Source organism: Dermacentor albipictus, chromosome 1, assembly GCF_038994185.2.
Source record: "Dermacentor albipictus isolate Rhodes 1998 colony chromosome 1, USDA_Dalb.pri_finalv2, whole genome shotgun sequence".
Taxonomy (NCBI): Eukaryota; Metazoa; Arthropoda; class Arachnida; order Ixodida; family Ixodidae; genus Dermacentor; species Dermacentor albipictus.
Genome location: NC_091821.1, coordinates 79,179,844 through 79,195,336, shown reverse-complemented (window position 1 = coordinate 79,195,336; position 15,493 = coordinate 79,179,844). Strand labels below are relative to the sequence as shown.

General features: G+C 46.6%; 1 protein-coding gene across 3 annotated transcripts in view; it reads left to right on the top strand.

Annotated features, from left to right (window-relative positions):
• The window catches only part of LOC135915084 (sterile alpha motif domain-containing protein 15-like), a 29,365-nt gene extending 19,623 nt beyond the window's left edge, over positions 1-9,742 (top strand). For all 3 annotated transcript variants that reach the window (XM_065448065.1, XM_065448066.1, XM_065448067.1), the window contains 3 exons: positions 4,670-4,703; positions 5,334-5,458; positions 9,599-9,742. In XM_065448065.1, the coding sequence (XP_065304137.1) occupies positions 4,670-4,703; positions 5,334-5,458; positions 9,599-9,659 (220 nt within the window). In that variant the 3' untranslated portion in view covers positions 9,660-9,742. The remainder of the gene's footprint in view (positions 1-4,669; positions 4,704-5,333; positions 5,459-9,598) is intronic.
• The last annotated feature ends 5,751 nt before the right edge of the window (positions 9,743-15,493 follow it).

Below are 15,493 nucleotides of genomic sequence, written 5' to 3'. Positions count from 1 at the left end.
AGTGAGCGCTTAGCTCATTTGCCCGCAAAAAGCCGTTTTTCCTTAAATAAATGCCACAGGGCGCTTGCAAGTGCAGATGTTTATAGTTTTGCACACTGCCGACCGAACTATATGTGGCGAGCTGCAGCGCACTACAGCGCCACATATGCATGGCTGCTCGATGTGTCTGCAACCTGAAGGTTGTCAGATTTAGATGCCACAAGTCCTCAGCATTGCGTATACGTCAACGACTAACATTATATTACGGCACGCAAGTTCCGACGCTTCTGGCAAATCGCGAAGAATCTGTGAAAGACATGCCAAATCTTTGCGATACCAGAACAACACATTTGTGGACTAAATCTATAAAAAATGCATTGCTGAACGTGTATGTCCAGCTCTAGCAGTGAGCTTGTCACTTTTAGGGCCTTTATATGGGCTCGGTCTTTTATAATCGCGTTGGCTTTGGTTTCCCAGGAGGTGGATGATAAAACATTTATTAACAAAAACGGAGACGCGAGTGACGACAGCTTTTGATTCTCCTTGCCTCCGTGTCGCGCCAGTGAGGGGACCTCTCAGACCAGGAGCCCTACGGCTGCCGCCACACGCCCCGCCTGCCGCACCAGCTGCTGCTGGTCACGCGGGTCTGAGCTGGTCACGCGGGTCTGAGCTGCACAGAATAGTCTCCCACTGTTCGGGGCTCGGGTTTGTGATTCGGGGAAGATTGGGATTGTTGAGGCAAGGCCCAAATGGTATGGTAGAGCGAGGCACAGGGCGGGCACTTTTGTGAGCAGAGGATGGGTTGTACGGCATGATAGAGGCTTAGGTGAATGTGGGCGTTCGTTTGCAGTTTCCGCCACCAGTATACTAGAACATTTTTGAAGACAGTCTTCTTAGGTGACTTCACATGGTTTTGTCGTATCTGGGATCTGGGTACCTTGTAACCACTTCCAGAAAAAAAAAGGGCCTCTTTGCGCCTCCGGAGTGTCGTAACGAATCGCAAGAAATATAGAAATGTAGGTCTCAACGAGACCAAGAAGCTCAAATTAGTCGCAAAGTAGGTAAAACTAATGGTATGGTTGTAAATAGTAACAATATAGTAAAAAAAAATCACATTGCACCGTACCCCAGTAAAGGGTGCACCGCCGTATTTATAGACATGCTGAAGCAAAGTCGCCGTACGCCACACTTTTGTGATATTAAGCGAATTTGCTTCGAATAAGCAGAGCTTGCGAGAGGCAATAGTGTTTGTAAGGCGGCTTCGGCGGTGCCCACACGGATGGATAGTTTGTCGCCGAGTAGGTAAAATTAATGTATGGGCGTAACTAGCGTCAGTATAGTCCTTTTGGTCGAAAAGAAAAAACGCGGTCGAACAAGCGTCGACGCTAAAGCCAAGGCAGGTGTAATTGCGCGGGAAGTACGACACGAATACGACACTTAATCAGGGAATAATGAACATGAAACAGAGGCAAAAAGAGATCAGAGACACATAATCAATGTTTAATATTCGCTTCACTTGGATCATCATGTACATGGACATTGACTTGTTTAGCGTCGCCACTTCGTTGACTTTTTATTATTATTTTTTGAGTGACGTGGTCAGTAGCGGTGGCGCCGTAATCGCCAACCATTGAAGGTGCATCTCGATAAAGTGCGTCAAGCGCTGGAGCATGGCTGGTCTGGAACGTGCTTCTGGCATCAAAGCAGACGCGTGCTCCAGACCGCCCAGCGGTAGACCGACGGTTTGCCTTCACTCTACACTCTTAAAACGGTTGCACCCTTTGGGGTGTATATTTGTCCCACAACAATAATCGTCATCTGCCTTGCTTGCGTTTCCTTTCCTGAAAACTCGGCGCTCGCTACTTTCCTGTCGAGAATGCTGCGTCACACTGATAACGCGCATGCCGTTCGTGACTGGGAAGTACCGTGCTCGCAGCGTTAAAGAAAGGAAACGCGTGCAACACGGATGACGATTATTGTTGTGGGACAAGATAAGCCCCAAAGAGTGTAAATTTTTCTAAGAGTGTAAGAAAAGTTTACACCCCTCGGAGTGTATATTTTCCACACAACAATAATAATCTGCCTTGCCCGCATTTCCTTTCTTGAAAACGCTGCGCTCGTTACTTTCCTGTCGGGAATGCTATGTCATGCTGATAACGCGCATGCCGTTCGTTATTGGAAAGTACCGGGCTCGCCGCGTTAGAGAAAGGGAATGCGGACAAGACAGATGACGATTATCGTTGTGTGGCAAATATACACTCCAAATGGTGCAACTGTTTTTAGAGTTTAAGAGTGTGGGAAGTACCGGGCTTGCAGCGTTAAAGAAAGGAAATGCGGACAAGACAGATGACGTTTACTGTTGGGTGGCAAGATACGACTCAAAGGGTGTAAACTTTTCTTAGAGTGAAGGGTTGAAATCCGGGCCAGTTGGTACAAAGTTGAAGGACGAAAGACAAAAGACGAAAGACAAGAAGAGAGGTTCACACCACAACGACAGGACTATCAACTGAGCTTCATGAGAAACTGCGTAGTCCCAGCAAGGCCAGCAGAGGATGCGCAACGACAGCATCACTAATCACAGAGCATGAAAAGACATCACATCTATCGTGACCGTCCTAAAAATGCTTAATTCTTTTTCAGGTAAGCACACCGAGGTAGTACTAATGCAGTCGTCACCTAATATGTTGTCTGTTCATGCTCTGTGATTAGTGATGCTGTTGTTGCGCATGCTCTGCTGGCCTTGCTGGGGCTACGCCATTTCTAATAAAGCTCAGTTGATAGTCCTGTCATTGTGGTGTGAACCTCTCTTCTTGTCTTTCGTGACTGTTTTTTTCCTTCAACGGTGTAATTTTGTTTAAGAGCGTGGTCAACTCGTTTACGAAGTGAACAGCAACATCCAGGCCCGTGTCTCATTTCCTCCAAACCGGATAGTCTTAATGACATCAGACTTTAACAGGCAGGTTTTCAAGTATTTCAAATCTTGTGTCAGCGAGCCGGTGTCTTAAGCTTCTTTGGTTCCTTTACATGGTACGACTGCCGTTCGGAGTTACCTGTAGTTCGGTAAACAAGCCTCGAACTGTTATGTGACCGCCCGCGCAAACAAAACATTTATTCTGCGTTTGTTCATTGGCTGCAATTTATAACATTTCACTGCGTGTTCTCAACCATATCAATAGTTCAAACCTGCTGTATGACTAACTGTGGCGGAAATAAAACCTGCTGGTTTGATTTCCGACTACTGCGGCCACATTCCGATGCTGGCGGAATGCAAAAAAAAAAAAGCGCTCATGTACCGAGTTTTGAGTGCACTAGCCGGATTGTGGCCATTTGGGAACTAAAACCCATAGTTAGCTACACGCGTTTTTGTTGATACTACTTTCTTGTAATTGCTGACGTGTCCGCAAACATTTCGTGGCTTCTCATGTACGTATGCCACCCCTTTGCTAATATCGAGCCATTGTGGATACGCGCTACGGTCCAGAACGAGGAACCGACAGACGGCACTTTCGTCCGCTTGCTGTCCATCGTTCAGTCGCAACACTGACATATCTAGAATCATATATCGGTTTTTCATTCTAGCGCTTATTTGCCATTCTGGCGCTTCCGCTTCACGTAAGCCTCGGCTCACTTTTCTCCAGCCAACAATGCCACACGTCAAAAAATGACAACCATTCCACTCTGTGAAGATGAAATGGCAGCGAAAGCTGACGACAGTCAAAACAATCAAACGAAAAGCATGCATGCAGCAGAGATTCCTTACACGTCGCGCACAGCTTGAAGTCGGCCACGTCGCCGGGAACGTCTGGGAACGTATGACACAGTACCTGTAGCGCACGGTCCCGATTAGTGACGTCTCGTACATTTCCGATCCTCGTCAGGTCGTTCTCGTACCACAGATGGTCGCACACTTTGCAACTAAATCTGAAATGTTTATCCAGAATGTCTCGTCGGAACTTGGGATCCACACCTACGAAGTCGTTCACTCGGTCCATCCGGCACCTCTGCCGCCGCATTGCGTTGCGAGTCTGGCGTCGTTGCTCGTTCGGAAGTGCCCGGGCTCGCGATTGTCGTTTTTGTTCGGTATCGCGGGTGCGTTCTTCGTCGGTGGTCGTTTCGCTCCGCGGCGCCGTTGACATTCTCGTTGCTGTTCCCTCCGGCGCTCCTCGTACGCACGTTGTTCTTCGGGTGTACGAACTATACGTGTCCGCCCTATCAATAACGCAGCTGTTGAATGGCTCACACCCTCTTAATCGATTGCTCATACCCCCGTAGACGCGGCCTCCCAAATACGACGACAGAAAAGTGAATTCTACGCTGGAATGATGAGCGGCAACGGAGCGAGCTGTGTGACAAGGATAGTTAAGGACGCGTTGCAGGTTACCGAGCCCACAGGGGTATGTGCCATTGAGCTTGGACCCTTTCTGCACTATCACCAGGATCGGCCCACATTATTTTTTTATTCTGTTGACGGACGCCAAAAACACCACGAAAGGTTAGTCATATACAGCTTTCGCTGTAATATGCAATCCGATACTGACATCTGTGGAGCACATACAAGACTCACGCGTCGTTCTGCCGTGCGCTTGCTCGTATTTAGTTTCAACAATGTTTACAAGCGACAGGTGTTATGCGAACCTTATGCGCAATGCTGCTTGAGTCACATACTCAGATCTATTATTTTTCCTTACAGGCTCAACGCTGCACAATTGGCTCCGAAATTGCAGGTAATTTTTTGTCACCGTGTGTCTTTCTCATAAAAGGTTATTTGGTTCTAGAGTTGTTACACAACGCCAGTCGACGGGAAATGCATATAAATGTTGTATAAGCATGTCTAAAGCCTGGTGAACCCCCGCCACTCACTTGCTGTGGTCGCAGCTGTCCTAAAATAAGGCGCTATGTCGCGCTGGCTGACCTATGCGGTACCAAACTATACACAGATACTCAGATACTTAATGGAAATGAGGGTCACTCAGCGTCGCAGGGCATCCAAATTGTTTAGCGGTGACAAAGCAAATGACTTCAGCCAGTGTAGACGTGGAGGCACACGTATTCGGGACACTTTGATCGGGCTTGTCACTCTTGCTGTTGGCGAAATCTTTTTTGTTTCTTTTTTTTCCATTCAACAAACGACGTTCCGTGGTTAATTGGTCTTTCACTTACTTAATATATGATGTTTGTCACGCACCCATACTTTGCTTTCTGTATCCTATTTGTGTGGCAATATTTCGTATAACATGGCTAACAACGTATACAGGTAGTGAAGTGCTGGCCTTATTCTGTAGAAAGAGGCAGCCTTTGAGTTTTCCATGAGTCTTCTGTATACCGTCTTCTTTTGCTGTTACTCTGCTGCACAGTCACAGACAGAAACCGAGGCTGAGTCTGAGGACGAAGATACCTCGCTGGACTTCGACCACCTGCCGATCCGCAGGCGCATGGACATCTGGAAAAGGCGAGAGGACCGTGCGATTCGCAAAGGCCTGTGAGTGCGCTAGTTTTTGTTAAAAGGTTGCCCTTATTAACAAGACGAACTTTTATTTGCACACGATGGCGATGCACATGAGCAAAACGAGCGCAGTTTGTGTTTTGTAGGCGAGCATATGGTACCTGTCGATCACTCTAAAAACTAAGAGAGTGCCGGGCACTCCCTTTGAGGGAGTAGCGGCTTGTCCCATATTTCACTCTCTTTTCGAGAGTAGATCGACCCTCTTTGAGAGAGAGTAGGTCAACTCCTGTTGACAGAGTTTTGTTACTCCGCCGCAAGGGATTGCTAGTACTCTTCTGCAGAGTGATAATACTCTTCCCACAGGGAGTGCTAGTACTCTTCCGCAGAGTGGTAATACTCTCACCGTAGGGGTAACGGCACTCCACCAGACCGAGTACTTCTACTCCCCCAAACAGAGTGCAACTACTCTTCCCAATACCCTCTTAGCGAACTCCTGGCCACGCATGCAGGCAGGAAATCAGATCAAATTAGGGTCGCTGATACACCGTTCTCTAGGCGGCTCCTCAGACTCAGTGGCCCGATTCCAAGCGGCCTTCAGAATAGGCGTGAGCAATGTTATGCAGGATTTTAAAGTCATTTTTCCTGGCTATTTGCTGCCTACCATGAGTCGTGACGGCTCGTAATCGGCCTATGCGTATCTGTCCCGAACGCCACTGCGGAGAAAAAAAAAGCAAATTCACATTTAATCCGCAAATATCTTCGCATATTTCACAATCAGGAGACACATAATCTAATTAGAACACAACAGTGGAGGAAATCACACACTTATGGAGTACCACATTGCTCTATACATCACGTGGAATCGAACCCGCGTACACTCGCATCTATACAATTCAAAGCACACATCCTAACCATTACACCACAAAGCCACCACGCTCAGTCGTGTTGTTTTAGAGCTTATATACATAACAAATGTATTTGAGGAATCGGCTGCGGTGGTTGGAGTTTCTCAGCAGTGTGCTGTGCTGTTGTGTACTGGAATACGTTTGCGTTTGCATCATTTCCATTCCTTGCTACGACTAACGGAGGAATACAACGTAGACGACGACGTGAGAACTATTCACGGCTTGTCGTCACCCCAGGAAAATAACAAATGTGCCGTTCAGCTCACAATCGAGTGCTTTTCCAGTCCATGCATTATATGTCCTCCGAAAATACGCGGATACAAAGTATCGTGCCAACCATCCACGTATGTGAATTTAAGTCGCGCGTATACTGGTGAGCATTTCTGTTTATTTTTTCCGCCAGTTCCATTCGTATGTGGTCAACTGCGATGCCAGTACCAGGCATTTCGACGTGCCTCACGCTGCCGTGTAGGCGTTCTTTTCAAGTGCATTAGTTTAGAGTTTGGTTCAGTCCGCTGTGAGCTGTTGTCCTGCATTAGCAGCGGATCGTTAGCGTTTTGAAGAGCACGCATTCCAGCATTTGGAGACTGCTTATGCCGATAGCCGCGTCACATGCATTGGCACGCATGTTTAAATGAGTAATGTGTCCACTTGTTACGCGTGTACTGCTCATATCCTGCGGCAGCGCTCGTTCTAAAAGCTTCGAAGACCATCTACATTCATACGTGTGTTCAATATATATGCACAGGATAGACTTGCCGGCTAGTTGGTTGAGCATTTTAGAAGAAACAGCGCAACACAAGGACGACGCAAAAACATGGACAACACCACGAAGCGCTGGTGTGGTCGATGCTTTTTTTCGTCCTGGTGTTAGCGCTGTTTCTTCTTCCACGATACACGCACACAACAGGTACGCGAAAGTTTAGGAGTATAGGGCGTTAACTTTGTTTTCCCCGTTTCCTCTCAGTGTCAATGGCACAATGCGTTGCCCGAAATAGCGCACGCTTACCCCCATATTCAGAAATGCATCATAACTTGAAGCCCATGCTTGATCTAAATGACGCAAGTCGTGAACGCACCAAAAGAAAGGCAGTGAGCGTCTGGGGGACGTTCGCACCAGGCGTCGTTTATATAAAGTCAAGCATGGGCTTTGTATTAATATACATTTCTGAATACGGGGGTTAGTCATCTACTTCTCACAGAAAATGTCGAAGAAACGCCCACCAAAACCAGGCACATTCGTAAACCTAACTAGGCAATACGAAGCTCCATAGAAAAAGAGTGGTATTAAAAGCTTTCAGTATTTTTCTTTACTCCAAAATGGTTGCGCTCTCGTGGTTTCAATGTACAGAGATGATGCAGCTTTAGCTAAAAAGCATGAATTTCCGAACTCCATGCCAAAATAAGCTTGTAAAATTATTTAGGTGCTAGAAACCAGGGTTTGTAGCGATCCTTGAAAACCCTTTATTTCTAAAATGCCATTTTCAAAGCATTGAAAAGCCTGGAATTTTTAGAAGTACTGGAAAGTCCTTAAATTTGTACACTTGGCTAGACATAGCAGACATTGCCAAGTGTTTTTTTTTCCCTTCTGTGACATTCTTCGCATGTCACAGAGAATTGTCTGTGGAGGTAATAGAAGGAAAGCGACATCCTTAAAGTTCAAATTACAAAGGAGCTGCAGATACCAGTTTTAGGCACACGGAACCGGCGACAAATGTACTTGGAGGAGCAGAAGCAGGAAGCTCAACGGTTGAGGCATTCAATGAAAAGCCGTGATGAGTAAATTGAGAGCTACAGACACAATAAAAGATCACCTTTCTCCGGTGCTGTTTTGTTCCGCGATCTTGAGCGCGCGCGCGCGCGGTGGAGAACTCCGAGTGAAAAAGTAGAGCGCTCGCTACGCGTTCCTTTGAACTGCGGCGGCCTGTTCTCTTAGAAGCAAAACGATGTGTTCTTTGCTCAGCGTGCATGAATGATACATTGCCATGTTCGGGGCCAGCCACCTACAGTTGAAGCAGAAGATCACGCTACGTTTTGTTCTCTATTGCCGCAAGAGTAGAACTACTCTCTCTCTCTGAAGGGGGAGAGTGAAAAGCACATTTCACTCTCCCCTTGGTGAGAGAGTGAACAATGCCTTTCACTCTCCTCGACATTTTGCGAGAGTAAAACGACGCTTTGAAGAGTGAACCGGCCGCTTCACTCCTGCGATACCCTTCCTAGTTTTTAGAGTGTCGATGACGAGAATCCCATGATGCATAGAGGTACCCAAGAGAATGAACTTGGTGCTGTAATACGCTCGAACGTGATACCGTATTTAGCGCACACTGATGCATCATCATCATCATCATCATCATCATCATCATCATCATCATCATCATCAGCCTGGTTACGCCCACTGCAGGGCAAAGGCCTCTCCCATATTTCTCCAACAACCCCGGTCATGTACTAATTGTGGCCATGCCGTCCCTGCAAACTTCTTAATCTCATCCGCCCACCTAACTTTCTGCCGCCCCCTGCTGCGCTTCCCTTCCCTTGGAATCCAGCCCGTAACCCTTAATGACCATCGGTTATCTTCCCTCCTCATTACATGTCCTGCCCATCCCATTTCTTTTTCTTGATTTCAACTAAGATGTCATTAACTCGCGTTTGTTCCCTCATCCAATCTGCTCTTTTCTTATCCCTTAACCTTACACCTATCATTCTTCTTTCCATAGCTCGTTGCGTCGTCCTGATGCTGCATTGCGTGTCAAATATGCGGAACTTAGATAACAAAAGGTCGGACAGACACTGAACTAGCAGTGACACAACTACGTGGACACATCCGGTGTGAGCCTATAGCTCTCTTATTGTTCTACACGCGCTCAAGTCACAACTACACGAACGTAGCGTTCAGTGGGACTAGTGCGAGGTTCGGACTTGCAGAATTTTAACATGAAATGCTGACATTCTATAACGAGCAAGTCTATTTCCAACTCCCTCGCAATCGTCCAAATAATGGTATCGCACAAGCAAGCTCAGGTGTTGACCCAAGTTATAGGCAAGGTTAATGCGCTCAAAGCAGCGCTTTGCTCATGCAGTTCATGTGGTTTTTGGTTCAACGCCGCGCAAAAGGATCCGTATCCGACATGAAGCATTCTCTGAAGATCCCTATGCGCTTTTGGGGGTGAGCGGGGAGAGAAAGGGACCCAGGCCACAAACGATTTCATTCAGTGCACATACTCAACTTGTCGGCCTTCGTCACTGTTTTAACGTGTGCTTTGTCTTCCCTCAGGATTCTGATTCCCAAGGTGGGCAAGCAGGGACGCTTCCCCATCTCCGCCGCTGGTCTTTGACCTCTTCCACACCGACGACCTTCTTTTGTGTGTTTTAACTTCTATTCCTAAAATAAACGACGACTTGTCTTCTGCGCCCCCAAGTTTGCTTTTACTGTCAATACTCGTGGGAAGGTTTTCAACTCAGTTTTGGGCTGCCGATACAACGATCGGTGTTGCTGCTGACGATGGCGCAGATGCCGATCGTAGATCGTCTCTGATGAAGCAATTGCTGGAGAGTTGCGATAACTTCCGGAAATGGAAGCCTCCAGTTATTTGATCAATAAACTATCGAACCTGCAACTGGCCATGGCCCTCAAGGGTTCGGAGCTTCACTTACGACCACGTCAACAGCTAGACGAACTTCCAAGATTTAGAGTGCGATTACCTGGTTCCTAACTCTTATTGTCAATTTATAGCAGTAAGCGCCGTGAACTAACTCAATGTAATGAACACATTTTATGCAACGAAGGTGTTCGTTGTAACCGGGTTCGACTGTACCAAGTCCCGAGCAGTGCTTGAGAATTCTTACTTAGAAATAGCTACACAAGTGTTTACAGTATGACATAGTTGTGTGGAAATCGCTGATGTGAGCTGCTCTTAACGACAGTTGCAGCAGCATCGTGCCTGTATGCAGAAGACTGGGAACTCTACAGCTATGGCTGGTGCCTGCCGGCCCAGACTTTAGAGCCTAATAGCCGGGACTCCCTCATCTGGCATCCAATGCCAGTACGGGGTGCGGATGTTTGCAACCTCGCTCTGGGATGGATTCTGTACGTGCTTCTAACCATGGTGCCCAGTGCCCAGATCACGGCAGGAATCGCGGACAACTGCTACTGGCCAGGAATAGCATGCCAGAAACATACGGGCGGCAGCTACTGAGCACAGCAAGGCCGCGTGTTTGACTCTGACACAGATGTCCGTAATTAAATTATGGGGTTTTGCATCTGATTATGAGGCGCGCCGTAGTGGGGGACTCCGGAAATTTGGACCATCTGGGGTTCTTTAAAATCAAAGTTCATGGCTGTTTTTCGCATTTTGTCCCCCATCCAAAATGCGGCCGGCGTGGCCCGGATTCGATGCCGCGACCTCGTGCTTAACAGCCAAACACCATACCCACTAAGCAAATACGGCGGATCACAGATGTCCTGCTCGCTTGGTTCGACGCATTATTGCACCCCTGGGAAGTAGACCTGCACCACTCAATTATGTCAAGGCTGATGGGCATGTCAACAATGGCGCTTTCATGGAGTGCCAAAGCAAAAGGCAAGTGCCCGTCACGTTGGTAGATAAGGAGGAGAAAGACGGACAGAGAACTAGAGGCCCTACAAACGTGTGTAACGGCCCTCGTCTTAGCTGCAGTGAGACAAAAAAAATACACAGGAGGCGCTGTGAGGCCTCCTGCAGCATGAAAACAGCAAAAAATGTATTTACAGTTCACTGCTCGATTTATAGGAAAGCGCCGTATGCATCCACAAAGACAAAGCTGCTCCAGCCTCGTTAACGTTTGCGTGAGAAGCCTGTCCAAGAGGAAACCGATACATTCCTACAGCTTCCCTGAAAGGTGGTGCGCCTGCTCGACACACCAACGACTACAAATACGGCATCACAGGCATCATCAGATCGATTCGGCCGCAGAAGCAGCAAAATAAAGATTTTACAGCTCACTGCTTGATTTGCAGGTAAGACCTGTTGAAGATCTTACAGGTAGTTGATGTAAAGGTATAGTTGCGCTGCTGCTGAACATTGAACTTTTTTTGCTGACCTAAGCTGTTTTGATTTTTTCACTGTAACGATGGAGCAAAGAGGAAGGATAAGGAAAGATGAAAATGAGCTTGCTGTTCTTTTGGAAATGTTCAAGAAAGAATTAAGCGTTTGAAGCAATCTATCAAGTACTGCAGCGACACTTGCGATGAAGTGAGAACAATGACTAAGGAAATAAATTGGGTTTGCTCAGACCTGAAGAATATTGTTAATGAGAATTACAAGTGGAAAGCAGAAAATGAATGATCACCGCAAGTTCAAGAAACGGAACAATACGAAAAAAGCAACAATCTTGAGATAATGTGTCTGGCGAACTTGTCTTGTTTTGTTAAAATATACCATAAGCTATAAGATATACCAGTTTTTGAGTAAGGAAATCGATGACAAATATATTGTTTATGTCACTGTGTGCTTAGCTCCAATTCAACGAAAAATAATGTCATTGTGCGCTTTGTGAGGCGCTCAGTGAGACACGATTAAAGCTAAGAAGAATAAAAAATTATGGAAAAGACATTGGACAAAGAGACGAAGGATCACCATTCTATGCATCAACGAGCGCTTATCTCGCCACAGCAAATGACTTCTTGCTGCCACAATCAGAAGAAAGTGATATTTAAGCCGGAGTATGTATGGAAAGTTGGTGGAAAGATTCTAGCATTTAAGGACGGAAACAGGAACGTCTTGGGGATAGCATGTCATGATGATCTGGCGAAATTGACCTAGAAGCATTGTGAACGTCAATCGCGAACATGGATTCTTGCATGATACATTCACCACAAACGCATAAAACAACTATCGCAGCTATCAAACTTCTTGTTCTTCCATTTGAAGGCCAGAAGCATCAGAACAAATACGATTACCTGCGAACTTATTTGGAATCCCTGCGAACGCAATACCATTCAGTTGTGTTTTCTGAAACTTAGCTTGCAAAAAATTATACCTCGCCATTCCTTGGCGCTTTCAGATGCGAACGGCTTGACATATTGCAAAAAAAGGGGGCAGTGGTTCGGCAACACATTTAAAACAGGGTTCTTCATGATGTCAAAGGTGATTCCACAATATCAGATGTCAATGTAGAATGTCTCCCAGTTAGTACAAGACAAGTTCAGTTAGCTGCTATATATAGGTGGCCTATGGGCTCAAAACGCAATTTTTTCAGCTTTGTGGAAAGCCTCTTACAGTATTTGATGTCTCAAAGCGCTCCTTTATCTATCGTAGGCGATATAAATGTAAACACTATTGGTGACGAATCATATATGCTGTTGACTTCATGTATTTACTTGCTTCTTATAACTCGGAAAACGTGAATAATGTACCGACGCACATCGAAGTCAAAAGGTGAAGCTGCATAGACGTTTCAGCTACCAATCTGATGAAAGAACTCAGCTCGGGTGTAATCATCTGCAATATAAGCAGACATGTACACGTTTAGGAAAATAATTGACTCGCCATCCCGACCCTGCGAAAGTGGATGTGCAGCGCAACTGTTGAAAACCACCACCACAACTGCTGAGGGGGGGGGGGGGGCATACGATGCCTTATTGCATTAGAATAATGGTAATAATGGTAATTTAGACTAATGGTTTAATGGTAAGTTTGGCAGCACACCGCCGCTGGTCGTATTGCCGTTTTTTTTTCTCCTTTGCCGCTCCTAGGAAGTCCTAACTATGCATTGCCTACCCATAGCGGTGCTGCAACAATGAAATCAGTTGCTAGGCTAGTTCCTTTATATACGAAAGGCTAGTTGTGTCACACCCCACGTCGCAAGCTGCGTGCTTGTTTTGTGGTCCTTCTTTATTGAAACGAATGCTGTTCTGTATGTTGCATGCGTGATTCCAAAGAATGTATGGACTTTTCGCTTCACTTTGATGAGAGCTTGAAGCCTGCTTCACCTCCGCCGCGGGTTGGCCCGGTATGGCACTACCTCTGGGATCGGCCCACGTTATTGCCCATGGACGGCGGCACGAAAAAGTCCGACCAACGAGAGGCTAACAGCTTCGCTATAAAAAGTAAACGATTACAATTACAATTACTTCATTAAAAATGGAATTCATTGCAGTGACTAGTTACTGCTGCATGAAAGTAAATGATCAATCACTAAAACTTGATTAATTTTTACGTTACCTTTCTCCCCGCCTTCACTGACATTGCACAACTATACTAAATAGAAGGAGCTGGCCTGTCTCTTTCAGTGCGTCCTCTGCAGCCCTTCACACGTTTACCTTCACCAATCCCTGCCGCAGTGGCTTAGTGGCTATGGCGTAGCGCTGCTAGGCACAAGGTCGCAAGTTCGATTCCCGGCCACAGCGGCCGAATTTCTGCCAAATTGAAAAATGCTTGTATACGTAGATTTAAGTGCGTGTTAAAGGACCCTAGGTGGTCCCACGGCGTGCCTCACAATCAGATGGTGGTTTTTGAACATGAAATTCCAGAATTTACTGAAATTTTAAAATTATTTCTCTTGATTAACAACTGGTTCTCAAACTTTTCGTTGTCCATTTTCCCTCATTTTCTTGTAAAGACTCCAGACCAGCAGTGACACTGAAATCTCGCTCGATGTGCGCGTTGGGTAAAAGGATCGCGTTGTAATGTATGGGTCTTGTGCGCAAGATTGAGGTTATTAGGTTGTGGTGTCTTCGGGTCTCACAGGAGTATCGACCACCGCGGGTTCGAGCTTAGCGAGCCACGGGGCCGCGTCAGCCGGCAGCCTCTAGCGCGCCGCTGCGCGCGAGCTCAGGTTGCAAGTGGCTACCGAGCAACGCACGCAAGAACACAGTATTGCCCTGAGTTGACGGAAACCGTTTACTGTCTCCAGTGGTACCCGACACTGCACAACACTCACTCGACTTTACTGACCGCCAGACACCAGGAGGAAACACCCTGGTACTTCTTCCGTCGTCGCTGTTCCAAGGCGCGGACACCAGCAGTGACGCGATTCCGTCACTCCGTCGCTTCATGGTGTAACCCTCGCTTCTGATGCCTTGAAATTGGTGGCGCTCGTGCCTGCTTCGCTCCATGACGTCACCATTTCTGTCGCAATCATGGGACCGTATAAAAGCGGTGAAGCATCACTGAATCTCTGGGATTTGCAGCCACACGTGGTACGCGCTAACACAGTTCTAGGTAGGTTTTCAAAGTTTTCTCTGTTTTGATAACTATTTACGTGGCTGCTGATCCCAACCGAACTGTTTTATGGTTTCTTTGACGACAAAGCACACTATGGGTGCCGATGTTAGTACATATCGCGCCCGAATTGGGTCTTTCTTTTCTTGGCGGTGCGGCAAAGGCACTGGCATCAATCAGTGTTATGTACAGCCGCCGCGCTCGCTATAGTTTACTACTGCCGAGACCATGCTTTCTGCTCTCAGCGGCGTACTTTGCCTTGTTACTTCTTCGCGCTCGTGATATTGAGGAAAACCCTGGGCCTAAGAATGAAGATATTATAGTCCTTCTGAAAGAATTCATGGCTGTGAATGAACAAAAATGGAGCAGTGCTTTTGACATTCTGAACAAAACTAAACAGGACGTTGACAAAATAGGGGCCCTGTGGTGCTATGCAGGATGCGCCGAGTTTGGCGAAACTCGGGATTTTCACGAGATCTGGCGACACCCCAAGATGAAAACACGAATAGTAGCGAGACACAGTTTATCTTTCGACAAACCTCCAGTTTCATTGGTTTATCTAGATTCACTCTGGCTGGCTATCATTTCTTGGGCGTTGCCTTCTGGGCGGTCGACAAACTGGGGCTCACGTGATCATACCGTCGGTGCATGGTCGTGCCTTCTTTCACTTGTTTGTCGTTCCACCGAGTGCATTAGATGCACAAGTAAATTATAAAATAAATGCATTTAGAACAATATTATTAGTTACTTTAGCGTGGTTTAGACGCATTTTAAAGCTTGCAAGATGTACACTGAATGTGCATTAGACTAATTTGTAATTTAGTACGCTTCGCATTATACCACGAGGAAACGCTGTGGTGGCGTTATCACATCCATTCACAGGGCTAGCACGGCGGCTAAACATCAAAGAGGCCCAGTGTAAACAAACTCGTACAACGAGCTTGCAGTGGGCGACGTAGTGATCAGGC